Source organism: Canis lupus, chromosome X, assembly GCF_048164855.1.
Source record: "Canis lupus baileyi chromosome X, mCanLup2.hap1, whole genome shotgun sequence".
Lineage (NCBI taxonomy): Eukaryota > Metazoa > Chordata > Mammalia > Carnivora > Canidae > Canis > Canis lupus.
Genome location: NC_132876.1, coordinates 115,080,688 through 115,098,231, shown reverse-complemented (window position 1 = coordinate 115,098,231; position 17,544 = coordinate 115,080,688). Strand labels below are relative to the sequence as shown.

The window sequence follows — 17,544 nt, the reverse complement described above, 5'->3', positions numbered from 1 at the left end:
AACGGTTTGAGGACCACACATTGGTGAATGCAGAACATTCTCTGGAATGTGTTCCAGTATTTTTTAAAAGATTTTGGGGATCCCTGGGTGGCTCAGCGGTTTAGTGCCTGCCTTTGGCCCAGGGCGCAATCCTGGAGTTCCAGGATCAAGTCCCGCGTCCAGCTCCCAGTATGGAGCCTGCTTCTCCCTCTGCCTGTGTCTCTGCCTCTCTCTCTCTCTCTCTCTCTCTCTCTCTCTCTCATAAATAAATAAGTAAATCTTTAAAAAAATAATAAAATATTTTATTTGAGAGAGAGAGAGAATGAGAGAGAGAGAGAACTCACAGAGGAAAAGGGAGAATGAGACCCCCTCATTGAGCTGGGATGTGGGGCTCGGTCCCAGGATCCTGAGATCATGACCTGAGCCTAAGGCAGATGCTTCACCAACTGAGCCACCCAGGCACCCCGAGTTCCAGTAATATTAAATACACTTTCATAAATAGTTGTTGTGGAACAAACAGCTGCCACTTTCATGTCCTAATCCACTTTAATATTTGCGTACTACTTGATTTTTATCACCCTAGCCCTGGAAAACCCAGCTTTGCAAAGATAACAGTGTTATCAAAAGGAATGTGGTACAATCTAATGTTGAAACCATGAACTCCCTTGAGCACCAGCTTAGCTTACGTGATGTCTTAGATCAGCTTCCTCTGTATAGTTCCCTCAAAAATGTAAAAAAGCCTGCCCTGCCCCTGTTGCCTATGAGGACTATCACTTGATATTCTCTCCCTTGTTGTTCATAGGGTTTCATCCCCATTTTCTTCTGTACACACTTCTTTAGGAAGTAGATTTGTCTGTGGAGAAAGGGGCCACTAGGTGCAGAGCGGATGGTCATGGGGTCTTTGGCCTTTCAGGAGAAACCCTTGTGCTTTCAGCATGGCCAGCCTGCCTCAGTAACTGTCCAGAAGTGCCATTGTGCCTCTTCAGGTCTTCCATGGGAATCAGCCTTCTCATTGTTAGCTGCTTCTCCCTGAGTTAGCGTTCCTCATCTCTTCAGTTTGTCCTTACTAGAATATTTGCTTTCCATCTCAATTTCATTGCTGTCTCTCATCTACGGTTATTCCCCATTTCTTGTCCCTTCGGGTTTTTGTATTTTTTAGACTTTTTTAAAAAATATTTTATTTATCAGAGAGAGCGAGCAAGCAGGGGTAGGAGCAGAGGGAAAAGGAGAAACAGACTCCTGGTTGAGCAGGGAGCCTGATGGGGGGCTCGATCCCAGGACCCTGGGATCATGACCTGAGCTGAAGGCAGAAGCTCAACTGACTGAGCCATCCAGGCACCCCTATTTTCTAGACTTTTTCTGTCATTTGGTGGAAGTGAAGGTAACACATGGTCGACCTGCCCTGTTTAATTAGACTGCAGGAAGTTAATCTTTGTGAACTTGTGTTCATTGATGTGTAAAACATAGGGTGATAGTGTCCAACATGCAGGTGATTTGAAGGTGCTATATGCCAGGTACCTAGTAGATATTCAGTAAACAGTGGTGGCTAATATTACTATGGTCATAGCATTTATTATTTGAGCAAGCAAGACAATGGCAACAGGTAGGGAGAGAAGCGGACACATTCTTGTGTGGGTGAAGTGGATAAGACAGAAGAGATTTTGGAAATGGGGGAAATAATTAGCTTGGTTTTATATATGTTGAATTTGAACTGCCATCAGGGTACCACATGCACATATTTTAAAAGGGGTTGGAATTCTTGTCCCAAGGAGGGGGGAGGGTGGGGGTGGACTTTAGAAATCACTGAGTTTTATATCTCAGGAAAATGTGGTCTGCGAAGAGGTAAGGGCTTCAACCTTATGATATACCTACTCTAAGAGCTTGTTAGAAGAAGGAGTTGCAGAAAGCTAAGGGAAGTTTTTGTTTGTTCGCTTGTTTTTAAGATTTTATTTATTATTTATTTATTTATTGAGACACAGAGAGGGGTGGGGGCAGAGACATAGGCAGAGGGAGAAGCAGGCTCCATGCAGGGTACCCCACCTGGGACTCCAGAGTCTCCAGATCACACTGTGGGCTGCAGGCGGCGCTAAACCGCTGCGCCACCGGGGCTGCCCATAAGGGAAGTTTTATAGACCATTAAACAGAAAATTTTCAAGGTCACCACCAGGCTGTTTAGACCTAATAGAGGCAGTAATGGTGGCTGAGTTCTGGCTAACATTTGAAGGTTCCACTTATGCCTCTAGCTGGAGGTGTGATACTTCATTAGAATCTTTCCCAGTTGGGTCTCCATTTCCTTATTTATTTAAGAAAAATGTCTTGAGTACCCTTTGAGTTTTTATGTCATGTACATCCAGACAAATGGCTACATCTGAGAGAATTCACTGTGGAGGTGTTTTTCTGGAAGCATACACGGTGAAGTCCTAAGAGAAGCACTTTTCTCTTTATTTGCTTTGGGGCTGTGTGTACCCTAGGGCAATTCGATGAGGACTGAGGATTGGCCTTTAGGAGGTCTCTGGTGACTGCTGCTGACACACTGGGATAGAGAAGTTGGGAGCCTGTGTATAGTGAGTGGAGTGGAGAGTTGATCAGGCCTAGAGGTGAATTCAGTAGGTAGTGAAGCTTTTTGTAAGCAGTCAGCTCCATTCTCTTGGTTGGGGCAAACTGGGGCATCATTGATGGAGAAGTGGGATGAAGTGAACTTTCCTATAAGCTGCCTGCAGTGCTCTTCTGTGTTTTCTCATTTTGACCTGGTGACCACTTCCCCACAGAATGGGCTCCTCTAATCTCATTGAGTGCTGTATGCTAGATGTATAGCTGTCCTCTTGAAATATATCTTGGGAAATCCCCACTCCTCTTAATTTTTCTTTCTTTCTTTTTTTTTTTTTTAGATTTTATTTATTTATTCATGAGACAGAGAGAAAGGCAGAGACACAGGCAGAGGGAGAAGCAGGCCTCCTGCAAGGAGCCCAATGTGGGATTCGATCTCAGATCCCAGGATCACGCCCTGAGCTGAAGGCAGACGCCCAACCGCTGAACCACCCAGGCGGCCCTCTTACTTAATTTCTTAACAGCCAAAAAGTTCTACTTTTTTGTGGCTCCATGTCTTGTGTGGTCATCTTTGTGTACTAACTCTTCCCTGGGTTTTTATGAAAGTCTGGCCCTTACCTTTTCTCCAAATTACAAAGACACCTGTTCTTACCTGACTTGAGGTGTAGGAATCAGTGTTCCCTTTAGTACAGCAGATCATTGTGGATCATATTTAATTTGTGTTTTGCTGCTTCAGTGCGTATTTCTAACATGCATATTTAAATTCATTTCTTTCACAATGCAGTCTTCCTGAAATACCTAGCTGGAATTTCCAATATTCCAATCTTGTGACCTTTATCCATTTCTTTGTCTTTGAATCGTCCCTTACAGTGCAACCTTAAACTATCTGAAGTACTTTAAACAACCTTAAACTAAAAAAAAATCTCTTTATTATTGAACAGTTTAATTATCTTTCACAGGTAAATGTCTTATTATAGGTAGATTTATGTGTGTTCTTTTAAGGACCTCATTAAACAGAACAGAGAACAGAATGTTATCCTCACTTCCAGGATTAGCAGTTTCCCACGAGTAAGTCTGTTCACTGAACTGTCACAGTTCATGGTCAAAATGTAACATTAATAAAGTCCCACAGGTGAGGGAGAGAATGGGGAAATAGTGATGCCAAGTAAAGATGAAAGTCTGGAGGGTGTTATAACTTACAAACGGATCGTGTGTCATATACAAATGATGTAGGGGGCACCTGGCTGGCTCAGTCGGTAGAGCATGGGACTCTTGGTCTTGGGGGTTGTGAGTTCGAGCTCCATGTTGGTGATAGAGTTTACCTTAAAAAAAATTCATATACACATGCACATACAAATGATGTGAACATGTATTGATCATTTCAGATCCGTTTAAGAATCCGATGAAACTGAGTACCTAAGTGGTGGCTCAGTCAGTTAAGTGTCTGCTTTCGGTCAGGTCATGATTTCAGGGTCCTGGGATCGAGCCCCACTTCAGGCTCCCCACTCAGCGGGGAGTCTGCTTCTCCCTCTGCCTCTTCCCTGGCTTGTGCGTGGGTGCAGGCACACACGCGTGCTCTCTCTTTCTCTCTCAAATAAAATCTTTTTAAAGAATCAGATGAAACCCTTTGTACTCTTTCCAGAGAAAAGCTGAAGTGCACACTTCCATCTATACACCCAGCCTAATTTCACATGTCATTCTGGGAAGTGTTTTCCCCCTGCAGCTCCTTCATCGACTCCCCAATTATGCACACTATACCTGCACCATCCAATATCTGTGTGGCTGTTTAAATTTAAACTAATTAAAATTAAATAAAAATTAAAAATTCAGTTCGTCAGACCAGCCACATTTCAGGTGTTCAATAGCCATGTGTGCTTAATGAGCTACCATAGTAGATAGTGCAGGAATAGAATATTTCCGGGCCGCCTGGGCGGCTCAGTGGTTTAATACCTGCCTTCGGCCCAGGGTGTGATCCTGGAGTCCCTGCGTGGGGCCTGCTTCTCCCTCTGCCTGTGTCTCTGCCTCTTTCTCTCTCTTTCTGTCTCATGAGTAAATAAATGTTTTTGAGAAAAATGGAAGAGAGTATCTCCGTCGTCACAGCAGGTTCTGTGTGGTCACGGTGCTCTGTATTTTCAGGATGGTTTAAGAAGACTTAGTTCCTTAACGTCTCTTTTTCCTCCACTCTCCACCACTGTGAATGATCAGTTCGTATACTTAACTGCAGAGGTGCCTTGTTTTAAGCAAAATTGTGAGTATGTCTTTTTTGAAACTTTAATCAAGTGACTTATCTTCAAAAAAGTACTTATGGGGACACCTGGGTGGCTCAAGCCATGATCTCAGGGTCTTGAAATTGAGCCTTGCATCAGGCTCCACGCTCAACAGACTCTACTTGAGATTCTTTCCCCCCTTCCCTCTGCCCTCCCCACTTGTGTTCTTTCTGTCTCTAAAATAAAATAATTTTTAAGAAAGTATTTATCGAAATAAGTTATTTAAATAGGGTGTGCTGCTGTGGCATTGCAATACTGTAGTTTGAGTTACAGTTTTCCCCTTCTCTCACTATCTCTGTCTGTGGGGTGACGTTCAGTGGTCAACTAGATGGTTAGTTTCATCTGGCAAGTTGTACCTTCAAGTTGGTCTCTTCCTATGGTATTTTGCCTAAGTCTTCCCTGTGCCTGTGTGTGCGCACACGTTGACCTCTTGCTGTACAGATCTAGCACCCATTACACTTAGTGATTTCCTTGACTTTGTTCTTGCTCATGCATTTCAGCAAGATAACCAACAGAACTGGAAACAGCATGGAACTAATTAGACTGTTAAGTGAGACATACTGATATTAAGATTCAAGGAAATGAATACCGCTCTAGACAAAAATAGAAATAATTCAGATGGGCAGCCCGGGTGGCTCAGCGGTTTAGCGCCGCCTTCAGTCCAGGGCATCATCCCGGAGACCTGGGATCGAGCCCCACATCAGGCTCCCTGCATGGAGTCTGCTTGTGTCTCTGCCTCTCTCACTCTCTCATGAATAAATAAATAAAATATTTTAAAAAGTAATTCAGAGATTATCCATGCTTTTGTTTCCTTGGTTAGTTCCTTTCAGACTCAGAATAAGTGGTATGTCTCTAACTAGGACATTCAGGGTAAATGCAAAAGGAATGTGCGATTTTGAGGGGGAAAGATCTGTTCCTAAATTTAAACCAAGAGTGGTAAGTTCAATTTAAGTGTTTGGATGTGAGAACTAGTCAAGGAGTATGTATTTCACACCTGAGCTTTTGAGGAGAGCAGTTTACAAACCCAACCTACTCTCCCTTTGGCAACTTATTGGAGGAATATAGTCATTTTTAAAGTTCACCAGCTCCCTGTTAGAGCCAGTAGTACTTATTTTTAAAGTGATGTTTTTCATTGACACTTGCAAGAAAGAATCAATTTTTTTGTCCCTTCTCACACATTTTAATAGACTTCAAAAATAGAATGGTGGAAGAACTGAATAGCGAAAGAATTATAAGCACAAAAAGTACCAATAGAAAAATAAGAATAGAATAACGAGAATAAAGGAGGAAGTTACTACTCTTTGTTCTCAACTTTGCATTTATTTGATACATCACCATATGTAAAGTTTTGTACAGGATGTTGCAGAACCAAAAAAAGGACAAATGAATAGATAGAATTAGGTGTTGTGTAATTAGGGAGTTGACATTGTAATTAGGAAAGAGATGCATACATGTGTACTGACAGTGGTTAGAGTGCGAGTGAGAGCTATAATCAGGTGAAAATGATTATGAGAGCAAAGAAAAGAGGAAGATTAGGTTTCTGGGTGGGGGGCGGCAGCCTTCTTGGATGAGGTGATCTGAATTAAAGCCTTTGACTCGTATTTTCTTTTTCTTTTCTTTTTTTTCTTTTTTTTTTTTTTTTTATGAGAGAGAGAGAGAGATAGAGAGAGAGAGGCAGAGACACAGGCAGAGGGAGAAGCCATGCACGGGAGCCCGACATGGGATTCGATCCCGGGTCTCCAGGATCGCGCCCTGGGCCAAAGGCAGGCGCCAAACCGCTGCGCCACCCAGGGATCCCATGACTCGTATTTTCGTAGGTGTCTAGGTGTGGGGAGGGAACTCCCAGTCCAAGATAAGGGCCTGAACAAAGACTTGACTGTAAATGCCTGTGATAGGTGTGGGGACAGTGAGTTATAGTTATATAATTGGGACAGGCTTGTAAACAATGTTGGATGGCCCTTTGAATGCCACACTGAAAAACCTTTTCATAATGAAAATAAGAAATAAATGAGGTTAGTTATCTATCTGTTAAGAATGGATGCAATTGAATCTATAAACAATAAAAGATGTCTGCTTTTGATTTCTACAAACATTCCTATTAGAGATTTTTATTTTCTATGCTTGGATCTGACTCCCTCTTGGTTTACTCTAATATATGGCTTTGGAAACCAGCAAGGGATTGGGAAAAGCCAGAGAAAAGGATACTACTGATATAAACTATTCATAAACAACTGGTAGTTAAAAGTATACGATAGAAATGTTGGGAAAATAAGTGTTGTGAAAAGGAAAGAGTTGACATACAGTGTTTATCTTCAGTTTTGAGTTATCTGTTGAAAACATAGTTCATTTTCTTTCCTGCCAGTGACCTACTTATCCATTTTCCAATTCAGATTAGTGTGTGCTGTATACAACATGTGTTGGTGCCAGCACCTGTATTGTAATCCTAAGGTATCTAGTGTGTGTGTAACTGGTTTATTGATTTAAAAGGACACTGTTAAAGGGACAAAGAGATCATTAGTGGCTTTGCATAGCACCTGTATTGTAATCCTAAGGTATCTAGTGTGTGTGTAACTGGTTTATTGATTTAAAAGGACACTGTTAAAGGGACAAAGAGATCATTAGTGGCTTTGCATAAATCTCATTTTAGGGTCTTATTGCCAATTCTTAGGCCATATACATATTTGTGCATGTGCCTCTAAATATACGCCTATATTCTTTATCTGACTCACATACCATAACATTCACCCTGTTAATGTATACAATTGAGTGATTTTTAGTATATTCACAAAGTTGTGCAACCATCACCCACTGTCTAATTCCAGAATATTTTTGTCAACCCCTTCTACCCCCAAAAGAATCCCTGTATCCATTAGCAGTCACTCCCCATTTACCTCTCCCCTCCCATTTTCTGGAACCATGAATCTACTTTCTGTCAATGGATTTGCGTATTCTGAACGTTAGTGTCTGACTTCTTTTACTTAGTATAATATTTTTGAGATTCATCTATGTTGTTGCATGTATCAGTGCCTCATTTTTATGGCTGATTAATCTTCCCCTGTATGGATACACCACTTTTTTTTAAAGATTTTATTTATTCATGATAGAGAGAGAGAGGCAGAAGCAGGCTCCATGTGGAGAGCCTGACGTGGGACTCGATCCGGGGACTCCAGGATCACGCGCTGGGCCAAAGGCAGGCACTAAACCACTGAGCCACCCAGGAATCCCCGGATACACCACATTTTAAAAAATATTTTTATTTATTTGAGAGAGAGTGTGTGTGTCTGGGAGCATGAGCCAGGGAAGGAGCAGAGGGAGAGGGAGAAGCAGGCCCCCCACTGAGCAGGAGCCCAATGAAGGACTCAGCCCCAGGACCCTGAGATCATGACCTGAGCTGAAGGCAGACATTCATCCAGCTGAGCCACCCAGTCACCCTGTATATGCCACGTTTTGTTGACCATTCAGTTGATGGACATTTGAGTGGTTTCTACTTTTTGGCTATTATGAATAATGCTGTTATGAACATATATGTACAAGTTTTTGTGTGGATGTATGTTTTCATTTCTCTTAGGTATCTACCTAAGAGAGGAATTGCTGGGTCATATGATAACTTTATGTTTAACTTTTTGAGGAACTGCCAGGCTATTTTCCGTTATCATTGCACTATTGCATCTTTTAAAAAAGATTTATTTATTTGGGAGAGAGAGATTGTGGGCCCACGCAAGCGGGGGAGAGGGGCAGAGAGGGAGAATCTTCAAGCAGACTCCCCACTGAGCATGGACTCCCATGTGGGGCTCATTCACGACCCATGAGATCATGACATGAGCTGAAACTAAGAGTCTGATGTTCAGTTGACTGAGCCATTCAGGTGCCCCCTTGCAGACTTTAATGTAAACTCTTGTAGGCTTTTATATGATGTGATTGTGGTATGCATGCTGTTTTATCACTCAACAATAGCATATTTCTACAGTCCCACCTTTCCATGTTTCCTCAGGGAGTGCAAAACATCCCCAATTAGGCATTTAGGGCATTTGCTCTACTGTTTACATTTTTGCAGTTTGATTGATTGATTTTTCTTTTTGGGACAATTTTAGAATAGTATGGGGATGTATTTTTGCTATAGTTTAGATAATTTTTTTAAGGTTTTATTTATTCATGAGAGACACACAGAGAGAGACAGGCAGAGGGAGAAGCACGCTCCATGCAGGAGCCTGATGTGGGACTGGATCCAGGAACTCCAGGATCACGCCCTGAGCCAAAGGCAGACGCTCAACTGCTGAGCCACCCAGGCGTCCCTATAGTTTAGATAATCAATAATTTGGGGAAAAGTATGAGCATTTTTGTGATGGTATAATGTGCTTCCACGAAACTGAATCTATTTATTTTTAAAGATTTTATTTATTCATGAGAGACAGAGAGAGGCAGAGACACAGGGAGAGGAAGAAGCAGGCTCCTCGCAGGGAGCCCGATGTGGGACTCGATCCTGGGGATCCAGGATCACACCCTGGACTGAAAGCAGACGCTCAACCGCTGAGCCACCCAGGCATCCCAACTGAATCTTTTTTTTTTTTTTTTTTTGTAATTTTTATTTATTTATGATAGTCACACAGAGAGAGAGAGAGGCAGAGACACAGGCAGAGGGAGAAGCAGGCTCCCTGTGGGGAGCCCAATGAGGGACTTGATCCCAGGATCCCAGGATCATGACCTGAGCCCAAGGCAGAGGCTCAACCACTGAGCCACCCAGGTGTCCTGAAACTGAATCTTTTAAGACAGCATGTTTCTTTTGTTTTAATTTTTTTTTAGATTTTATTTTCTTTTTCTAAGTAATCTCTACACCCAGCATGGAACTCCACCTCACAACCCCAAGATCAAGAATCTCATTCTGCATCGACTGAGCCAGCCAGGTGCCCCCAAGTATGTTTCATTTTTATTAGACATAATAGGCATGCAAATTTCATCATTATTACCTCTGCACTTAGAGGTATGTACAGGGTGCTTTAGGAATGTGGGGGAAGGGACGTCAGTGGGAGATGAGGTCTAGCTGCATCTATAGGGGTGAGCAGGAGTTAGCCAGGTAGCAAGAGGAAAGGATCAAAAGGAGGTGAAGTATATAACCACAGAGTGACTATCTTACTCCAAGGTCACCTGCAAGGCAGAAAAGGCACCATTTTCAATCCCAAAGCCAGCTGGAAGGGATCATAAGGGCATCCACTGAAGCTCTACCTGAGGCCTTCCTCTTTCCTCGCCTCAGCCATTTACCTTTCTAGACTTCATATCTGATCAGGTTCCCTGCTGCTGAAGCTATTTCAGTGCTCTCATCTTTCCAGGGGTGTAGGCAGAAACCCTGCCCATGCGTCTCAGGCCCTGCCTGCTCCAGGGCCACTCCCTCCGGGCCTGTGTATAGCACTCCTCCCTCTCTGGGCTCCCGGTTCTCAGGCCTGCCTGGGGTTCTCCCTGATGTCGGGCTGCCTTCATTGCTTCCTGGCTCCGCCCTCCTCTGCTTTTCTCAGGGTTGTCTCCTCCTGTTGCTGAGCTTAGCCTGTGATCAAACTGACCTACCCTGGGTCAAATCCCGCTACCGTGGAAGCAGATCTTGGTGAGGCTGCTCTCTATGGACAGCATGCAGCTAAAATGATCATTCCACAAAAATGCCCTTTGCTTAAAGAAGATGTGTGTTGGGAGTAAAACCTTTGGCTTAGACTAAGAGGGGCTAGCGCTTTAGCCCAGCTTCCCACATAATCCGTCACTCACTTGAATTTGGTCTCTAGGGCCAGGATCCTTTGGCTTCCTCATGTCTGCCTACATTATCTTCTTATTTGTTTTGCTGAAGACTCTTACTGAAATTTGACTTAAGAAATGGTCATGAAAGAAACCTTTCCTTAAAACTGCCAGTAAAGGACAGCCGCAGTGACTCAGCGGTTTAGCTCCACCTTCAGCCCAGAGCGTGATCCTGGAGACCTGGGATCGAGTCCCAAGTCAGGCTCCTTGCATGGAGCCTGTTTCTACCTCTGCCTGTGTCTCTGCTTCTCTCTGTGTGTGTGTCTCTCATGAATAAATAAATAAATAAAAATTTAAAACAACTGCCAGTAAAGACTTCTTCATGTTGTTCATTCCGCAGAAACTTCCTGCACTCCTATTATGAGCCTGGCACTGTGGTGAAAAGCTGTTCCCTCTTGTCCGTGACCAAGTGAATCTGACCAAGTGAATCTTCCCAACGGCCCTGGGAGGTAGGTACTGTTGTTGCCATTGTCTTGTGAGCTTTGGAATGTCAAGTAGCTTGCCCAGGGGTGTGTGCTCTTGGCCTTTGGCAAGAACCATTCTCCTTTCTGACAGTAGGCTACTCTTTTGTGGCAAGAAAGTTTTCACCTCTACCTTGGCTGCCCAGAAGCTTCATGACACAGCGCTGCTTTAGCCTTAGTCTAGCTTTTCCTGTGTTGCATTGGTGTCCATCCCTCTCGTGACCCTTCTTTTTTCTTGTTTGTGTTAGCTCTATTTAATTCTTTGGAATAGGATTATTCTAAGCCACTCAACGTTTGGGCAAATTTTGAAGAATGACTGACATATTTTATACTTTTTTTTCTAAAAAGAATTTTACAGTTGTCTGAGTGTGAAACTTCGAATGGGAAGAAATCAGAGAGAGGGACAAACTTTGAACTCTGGGAAACAAACTGAGGGTTGCTGGGGGGGAGATGGATAGGGGGAAATGGGCTAACTGGGTGATGGACATTAAGGAGGGCACATGATGTGATGAGCACTTGGTGTTACACACAACTGATAAATCTGCACACTACATCTGAAACTAAGTGTGTACTTTATGTTGGCTAATTGAACTTAAATTTGAAAAAAGGGTGGGCAGGTGAAAAACTTCTTGAAAAAACAGTGATTTAAAATGTAGTATTTGATATTTGATTCTAGGATTTTTTTTTTAAGGCTGAGAAAGGTCATGGAGAGCTTTTAGGTGTGGTTTTCCTTTTATTCATTTATTTATTGGTTTTCCTTTTAAATTAAGGATCTAGGTGCTAATAGAAGTCAGATATTCATTCACATTTTAATTTTTATTTTTACCCTTAAAACTCTTGAGAACAAATTGAAAGTACATTGCTAAGGTGAGCTTTGTAACTTTTTCTTTGCAGGTAATGATGCTGCTTGAACTGAACAATTAAGGTAACATTTATGACCTATGTAATATGCTTTTCTTATTCAGGTTTCTTTATCAAATTTAGCTGAATTGTTAAAGTCATGTTTTTAACCTTGGTGAAGATTATTATTGCCTGTGGGCAATCACTCCAAACTGCAGAGTATAAAAGACTTTACAGGGATCCCTGGGTGGCACAGCGGTTTGGCGCGGGCCTTTGGCCCAGGGCGCGATCCTGGAGACCCAGGATCGAATCTCACGTCGGGCTCCCGGTGCATGGAGCCTGCTTCTCCCTCTGCCTATGTCTCTCCCTCTCTCTCTCTCTGTGACTATCATAAATAAAAAAAAAAAAAAAATTAAAAAAAAAAAAGACTTTACATTATATTTTAATGTAAGTTCTGAAAGTAACATAACAGGGATACCTTTGTTCATTCAACTTCTACTAAAGTTTCAAAGGGTTTTACTATTTTTAGAAAAGAAAAAGTATTTTTAATGTCTCTGAGCCAGTTAGTGGTTATGTTAATGTATAGATTGCCTGAAGCTAGCTTTTGTTGGAGTCCATGGGAAATAAGATGGCTTATATAATTATCTGTATCACCATGTATGTTTATATACAACTCTATAGTAAGAATCAGAGAAATGTTTATATATATAAATTAGTTGTTTTATCAAATGCCAGCATACTCGCAAATAGGATATCTGTGAAGCCCTAGATTATAGAAGGGAAATGCAAAAAAAAAAAAAATTGTACCTCACTTCCTGATGCTCGGGTCTAGCATACCTCAAATTTGTTTAATCAGAATAATGGCACCAATTAGGAAATCCCACACTATTATGAAAAAAGAAAACTGTGTCAAAGTGTCCTGATAAAATTATAAATGACAAATCTCAAGGCATGTCTAGCACTTAACTTGGTAGATATGTGCAACCAGTCATCTGGATGGAGGTTATTAGATTGCATAATCTGCTTTATAATTTGATGTGAAAATCCTAACAGTTCAATGCTCTGCAGTAAAACTTTATGTCTGGCAAGGTAATTAGAGACTTATTCAAATACTAGGATAGATGGTATACTAGAATCACGCACATCTCTTACATCCTCATAGCATAGCATGGAACTTTTGTGTTTATATATCTTGAAAATCTTGTGAAAAGAACAACCTTGGAATGGGGGCTGCTGGGAAAGGTTCCCAGTGTTGGTGAGACCATGTTGATTGGTTCTGAGGGCTCAGCAGTTAAGTGGAGTAGGATCCCCAGCAGAGGAAACAACATGTGCCACGGTGAGGGCAAGTCGAAAATGAAGAACAGAGCTAGGTGTCTTGTCTTAGAAGTTGGATTTAGACCTGAATCTCTGGAGAACCACTGAAGAGTGTTAAGGATAGGGCATTAGACCAGTGGTGTCCTCATATCAGAATAGCTGGTGTACATTTTTGGTTTTGTTAGTCTTTTTTTTCTGTAAATTGAAATTGTTTAAGCAAGATTGCAAAGAGTTAAAGGAACTGACTTATCAAGTTGTTACGTATGTCAGGAAATTAAAGGGGCTTGAGATCGTTTGTTTCTTCTCTAACATGAATTTAGTTTGGACATTGGGCAGAGCAATCCACTTAAGTCAAAAAAGTCTCTAAGAGCTAAGTACTTTGCCTCACAGTTTTGTTTGACCAATTTAAATTGTATCAGTTATAGCAGTAATTACTGTAGTGGTAATTTTTTTTGCAGTAGTAATAATTTAAAAGAGCCAGTAAGACTTAGGGATAAGTTGCTACAGATTTTACCAGAATAGTATATCGTGTAGTTGGAAATGCAGAATTCTTACACATTACAGGAAATATTTAATTTCATTTTACAGGGTCACATTTGCCATATAATCAGGAGATTGCCAGATAATGTTTACTGCAGTGAATTTGCAAATCCATCCTGGTCAATAGAACAATTCTTATTCATGTCTTTGTTACCTTCCCATTGAGGGATTCACAATATCCACTTACTTTCTTTTTTTAAAACAATATTTTATTTATTTATTCATGAGAAAGAGAGAGAGAGAGAGAGAGGCAGAGACACAGAGGGAAAAGCAGGCTCCACGCAGGGAGCCCCACGTGGGACTTGATCCTGGGACTCCAGGATCACGCCCTGGGCCGAAGGCAGGCGCTAAACCGCTGAGCCACCCAGGGATCCCCACAATATCCACTTTCATGTTAAAGTTAATTACCATTTTTGCTCTAGAACTGTGCTGGCCATTACAACAGCTATTGCCTCTTTAAATGTGACTGTTCAAATTAGTTGCAATTAAATAAGATTTAAAATTCAGTTCCTCATTCCCTCCAGCCACAAGTCAAGTGCTCAGTAGTCCCCTGTGGCTAGTGGCTGCCATATTGGACAGTGCAGATGGAGGATATTTCCCATCATTACAGAAAATTTTGTTAGTGCTACTCCAAAGGTTGTCTTCTTTTACAAATGTATATATACTTTAAAAAGCCAGGCAATAGTGAAGTATTTATAGATTAAATAATATAATTTGATTCAAAATAACTGGGAAAAATGGAAGGTTATGGAAGAAACAGTTTTGCCATAGGTTGATAATTGACAAAGCTAGGTTTGGGATCCATGGGGGTTTCATTATATTATTCTCATTCAGAAATTTTGTGTATGTTTGAAATTTTCCGTAATAAAGAATAAAAACAGAAGCCTTAAATAGGAACAGTGCTCACTCCAGTGCTTAGAAGTAGCCATCTGTAAAATGGGCATCTGAAATTCTACCCCATACAGGTTGGTTCCTGTGGTGTAGGGAAATATTTAATCCTGCCCCAGGGCTTCTCCAAAAGGGCATGTAGAGTACCACATTTTTTTCAAAGGTTTTTATTTATTTATTTTGACGGAGAGAGAGAGCACAAGCAGGGGTTAGTGGCAGAGGGAGAGAGAGAAGCAGGGAGTCCGACGCAGGGCTCCATCCCAGGACCCTGGGATTGTGGCCTGAGCCAAAAAGCAACTGAGCCACCCAGGCACACCTAGAGTGTACCACATTTTTAAGGTTTATCTCATTCCTCTGAAAACACAGAAGTGACAGCCCTGGTTTGCATTTATTAGCAGTTGGAACTGCCCAAATGAGTCTTGTGGGTAGAATGTGCTAGATTATAATATTCTATTAAAAAATTCCATTGCTGCTGTCATTAATTTTAGCAAAGTCCAGATAGTGTTCCTAATGAAGAGAATGGAGTTCATTTACTCAATTGTTGGCTTATTTTTGTTCACAGCCAGATCAGTCAGCTTCTGTGTTTGGTTTCCTGGTTACCAGCTCCTATGGTGATAGCATTGGAAGAGAGAAAGGGGAGGTCATTGAGAAAACCCTTGGCATAAGACGAAAGCCATCAATAAAACTGTCACTGTGCCACCGAAGGGTTGTTTGAAGTTGTTACAAACACCTGCGTACTTTGGTCTCCTGCTGCATCTCTAACAAATAGTGGCAGGGCTTATTGTGAGTAGAGAGAAATGGTTGAGGGCAAGGTCTTTGGGGTGAGACTTGGCTTTGAGTGCCCGCCTCAGTCAGTTGTGGCCCACGGAGGGGGAAGACTGAGCCCTCACCGGCTGTCTTAGGGAACAGCAGTAGAGCTGTGCCTGGTACGTGCTTGAGTGCTCAGGATAGGACAGCTGTGGCTATTAGGTCTTTTCTGTACAGAAAGGAATGGGTACTCTGCATTTTATTTCCTTTATGCGCTGATATTCATAGGATCGTGTAGAGAAATGTACAGGTCTAAAGGAATGTAATGGTACCTTTTTATTTTACAGAGTTCTAAAGTCAAAGATCTTGAGATCAATAATGGCAGGAAAATCTTCACTTTTTAAAGTAATTCTCCTTGGAGATGGTGGAGTTGGGAAGAGCTCTCTAATGAACAGATATGTGACCAATAAGTTTGATACCCAGCTCTTCCATACAATAGGTGTAGAATTTTTAAATAAAGATTTGGAGGTGGATGGACATTTTGTTACCATGCAGATTTGGGACACAGCCGGTCAAGAGCGATTCAGAAGCCTGAGGACGCCGTTTTACAGAGGTTCTGACTGTTGCCTGCTCACTTTTAGTGTTGATGATTCTCAGAGCTTCCAGAACTTGAGTAACTGGAAGAAAGAATTCATATATTATGCAGATGTGAAAGAGCCCGAAAGCTTTCCTTTTGTGATTTTGGGCAACAAGATCGACATAAGTGAACGACAAGTGTCTACAGAAGAAGCCCAAGCTTGGTGCAGGGACAACGGCGACTATCCTTACTTTGAAACAAGTGCAAAAGATGCCACAAATGTCGCAGCAGCCTTTGAGGAAGCTGTTCGAAGAGTGCTTGCTACTGAGGATAGGTCAGATCACCTGATTCAGACAGACACAGTCAGCCTGCACCGAAAGCCCAAGCCTAGCTCATCTTGCTGTTGATCATTAGAGAGGTTCCCTGTGCGATCTAACCAACTTACACACACATACACGAAAAATCACAGGGTGGAGAAGAGAATTAGCATTTGCAGCAATGGATCACCTACTCATAAAATTAAACTAACCATATTGCTGCTTTGTTAGTGGGTGGGAGAAGGGACACATCCACTCATGGAAGAATCAATTTACTCAGTAGTGGCACCTTACATTTATAAATTGTAATGGTTGTCTAATAACGTTTAATTTAAATATGTAAGTTACAGAGCTAATAAACGAGATGATCAAGACTTTAATTACAATTAAAACACTTGAATATTCTGGAAGTTAATGTTTTTTTTTTCCCCTGGGAAAATGGAGAACTACTTTTTATATGTGTATATTTTTGTGTAATTAGCATTTAATTCCTGGTTGAGGGGGGAAAAGATTCCCTAAAGCAATAATGTTAAATAATAAAGATTAAAATCTAATGCATTTGCATTGTGGTTATTTGATTACTTCTTCATTCTCTTTAAAATTATTTAAGTGTTCACATTTTCATTCTCCTTATCAGAATTGATCTCAGTAATCACTCGTCATTTGTGTGCCACATGCAGGACCCCCACCCCCAACACAGAAGCCAGCTTTATCACTCTTAGAGGAAAAACTAAGGCTTGTACTTTGTGTGAAGGTAAACATCTTCGTTCAGCACATTTTTATTCATTACTGCTTTCTCTATCATTGAACACTGTTTAGTGATTTGCTCTCAAGGAGATTTTGATAAAGCCAATTACAGTGCACATGGTGTGCCATTTGTGCCCGTCCCATCCCACAGAGGCAAACCAGCTCATTGTGGGTTACCAGGACATGCTGGGGCAGGGTTATCAAGCCCTACTCATTGGGAGCCACTGAAAAAGAGTAGCAGTATCATTCAGTAACCAAGTTTTTGAAAGTCTAATCTAACATAACACAATTTGGCTATACGCAAACATTTTCACATTTTGAATTTGGGGAAATTAAATCTTCATATTCTCATATTACAGATAGTTGTTTTTATCATTTATAATCAATTTCTCCCCCCTCCCAAAAGTGTAATCCACCATCAAAAACAAAACAAAACAAAACGGGGACACCGGGGTGGCTCAGGGGTTAGGGACCTGCCTTTGACTCAGGGCATGATCCCGGAGTCCTGGGAAGGAGTCCCGCATCGGGCTCCCTGCGGGGAAGCC

General features: G+C 41.7%; 1 protein-coding gene across 6 annotated transcripts in view; it reads left to right on the top strand.

Moving 5' to 3' along the window:
* The window catches only part of RAB9A (RAB9A, member RAS oncogene family), a 51,981-nt gene extending 35,171 nt beyond the window's left edge, over window positions 1-16,810 (top strand). For 5 of the 6 annotated variants that reach the window (XM_072816013.1, XM_072816011.1, XM_072816012.1 and 2 more), the window contains 3 exons: window positions 10,909-11,017; window positions 11,924-11,954; window positions 15,706-16,810. In XM_072816013.1, the coding sequence (XP_072672114.1) occupies window positions 15,737-16,342 (606 nt within the window). In that variant the 5' untranslated portion in view covers window positions 10,909-11,017; window positions 11,924-11,954; window positions 15,706-15,736 and the 3' untranslated portion in view covers window positions 16,343-16,810. Of the gene's footprint in view, window positions 1-4,755; window positions 4,775-10,908; window positions 11,018-11,923; window positions 11,955-15,705 lie in introns of those variants that run through there. The other variant, XM_072816016.1, reaches the window with a different exon arrangement.
* The last annotated feature ends 734 nt before the right edge of the window (window positions 16,811-17,544 follow it).